Source organism: Geospiza fortis, unplaced genomic scaffold (assembly GCF_000277835.1).
Source record: "Geospiza fortis unplaced genomic scaffold, GeoFor_1.0 scaffold375, whole genome shotgun sequence".
In the NCBI taxonomy this organism is placed as follows: Eukaryota; Metazoa; Chordata; class Aves; order Passeriformes; family Thraupidae; genus Geospiza; species Geospiza fortis.
The window spans coordinates 215,601-217,596 of NW_005054641.1; the positions used below are offsets into that span (position 1 = coordinate 215,601).

Consider the following 1,996-nt stretch of genomic DNA (forward strand, 5'->3'; position numbering starts at 1 on the left):
TTTATTTTATTTTATTTTATTTTATTTTATTTTATTTTATTTTATTTTATTTTATTTCAGCCAAATTTCTCCACACCTGGGAGGCACATTTGGTAATTTGGGCACTGCCCATCTCACCCGCCAAGCCCAAAATCCCTCCCTGAGGCAGAGGAGGGGAGAGGGGCGGGCAAGGGGCGGCCCCTCCCCTCCAACCCTGCCCCAAACCCTCTCTCCGGACAGAAACAAATGGACGAGGCCGAGTTCAAGCGGCTGATGAACGACCTGGACCACAACAAGGACAGCGAGGTGGATTTCAAGGAGTACGTTTGCTTCCTGGCCTGCATCACCATGGGCTTCAACGAGTTCTTCAAGGACGACCCCAGCAAGCACCGCAGGAAGTGACCCCGGGGTGACCCCGCAGTGACCCTGGAGTGACCCTGGAATGACCCCTGAGTGACCCCTCCAGTGACCCCTGGATTGACCCCTCCCTATGGCCATCCCAGCCATGAGTGGCTTTCAATAAAAGATTTTCGCTGATCCTGGCTGAGTTTTGGGGTTCTGTTCATTTCCCCCCCAATCCTGGTTCGATTTTGGGGTTCTGTTCATTGTTTCCCCCAGTCCTCGTTCGATTTTGGGGTTCTGTTCAGGCTCTCCCCAATCCCAGTTCAGTTTTGGGGTTCTGTTCATTGTTTCCCCCAATCCCAGTTCAGTTTTGGGGTTCTGTTCATTTTTCCCCCAATCCTGGTTCAGTTTTGGGATTCTGTTCATTTCCCCCCCAGTCCTGGTTCGATTTTGGGGTTCCGTTCATTTTCCCCCCAATCCTGGTTCGATTTTGGGGTTGGTTCAGTTTTGGGGTTCTGTTCATTTTTCCCCCAATCCCAGTTCAGTTTTGGGGTTCTGTTCAGGCTCCCCCCAACCCCGGTTCAATTTTGGGGTTCTGTTCATTTTCCCCCCAAATCCCGGTTCAATTTTGGGGTTCTGTTCATTTTCCCCCAAATCCTGGTTCACTTTTGGGGTTCCGTTCATTGTTTCCCCCAATCCCAGTTCACTTTTGGGGTTCTGTTCATTGTTTCCCCCAATCCCGGTTCAATTCTGGGGTTCTGTTCAGGCTCTCCCCAATCCCAGTTCACTTTTGGGGTTCTGTTCATTGTTTCCCCCAATCCCAGTTCAGTTTTGGGGTTCCGTTCATTGTTTCCCCCAATCCCGGTTCACTTTTGGGGTTCTGTTCATTTTCCCCCCAATCCCGGTTCACTTTTGGGGTTCGGTTCATTGTTTCCCCCAGTCCCGCCCCGCTCAGCGCCCACCCCCGCCATGCCCAGCCTGACTCACACCTTCCTCCAGCTCCGTGGGATTTTCCACAGCACAGCTCAGCCCCGGGAGGGTTTATTTTGGGAGAAATTTGAGCAAAAACAACTCCTGGATGTCCCTTGGAACGTTCTGGCTGGCTCGGGGAGGCTTCAGCAGCAGGGCCCTGGGTGCCAGCAGGGCTGGGGGCACACCAAGCCCCCAGGTTGTCCCCAAATCCCCCAAATCCTCCCCAAAGCTCCCAAATCCTCCCCAAATCCTCCTCAGAGCCTCCAGGTCCTCCCAAAGCTCCCAAATCCTCCACAAATTCCCCAAATCCTCCACAAATTCCCCAAATCCTCCCCAGAGCCTCCAGGTCCTCCCCAGAGCCTCCAGGTCCTCCCAAAGCTCCCAAATCCTCCACAAATTCCCCAAATCCCCCAAATCCTCCCCAGAGCCTTCAGGTCCTCTCAAAGCTCCCAAATCCTCCCCAAACTCCCCAAATCCTCCCCAGAGCCTCCAGGTCCTCCCAAAGCTCCCAAATCCTTCCCAAAGCTCCCAGGTCCCCCCCAAATCCTCCCCAAAGCCTCTAGGTCCCTCTCAAATTCCCCAAAGCCCCCAGATCCTCCCCAAAGCTCCCAGGTCCTCCCAAAGCCCCCAAATGCTCCCCAAAGCCTCCAGGCTCTCCCCAAAGCCCCCAAATCCATCTGGGGAGGTCTGGGGGATCCTCGGG

At 54.0% G+C, this 1,996-nt stretch overlaps 1 protein-coding gene across 1 annotated transcript in view; it reads left to right on the forward strand.

Moving 5' to 3' along the window:
• Positions 1-429, forward strand: part of LOC102034082 (protein S100-A4-like) — a 1,508-nt gene extending 1,079 nt beyond the window's left edge. Inside the window, exon 3 of the mRNA XM_005430485.1 lies at positions 220-429. Within this exon, the coding sequence (XP_005430542.1) occupies positions 220-381 (162 nt within the window). The 3' untranslated portion in view covers positions 382-429. The remainder of the gene's footprint in view (positions 1-219) is intronic.
• Positions 430-1,996: the final 1,567 nt, after the last annotated feature.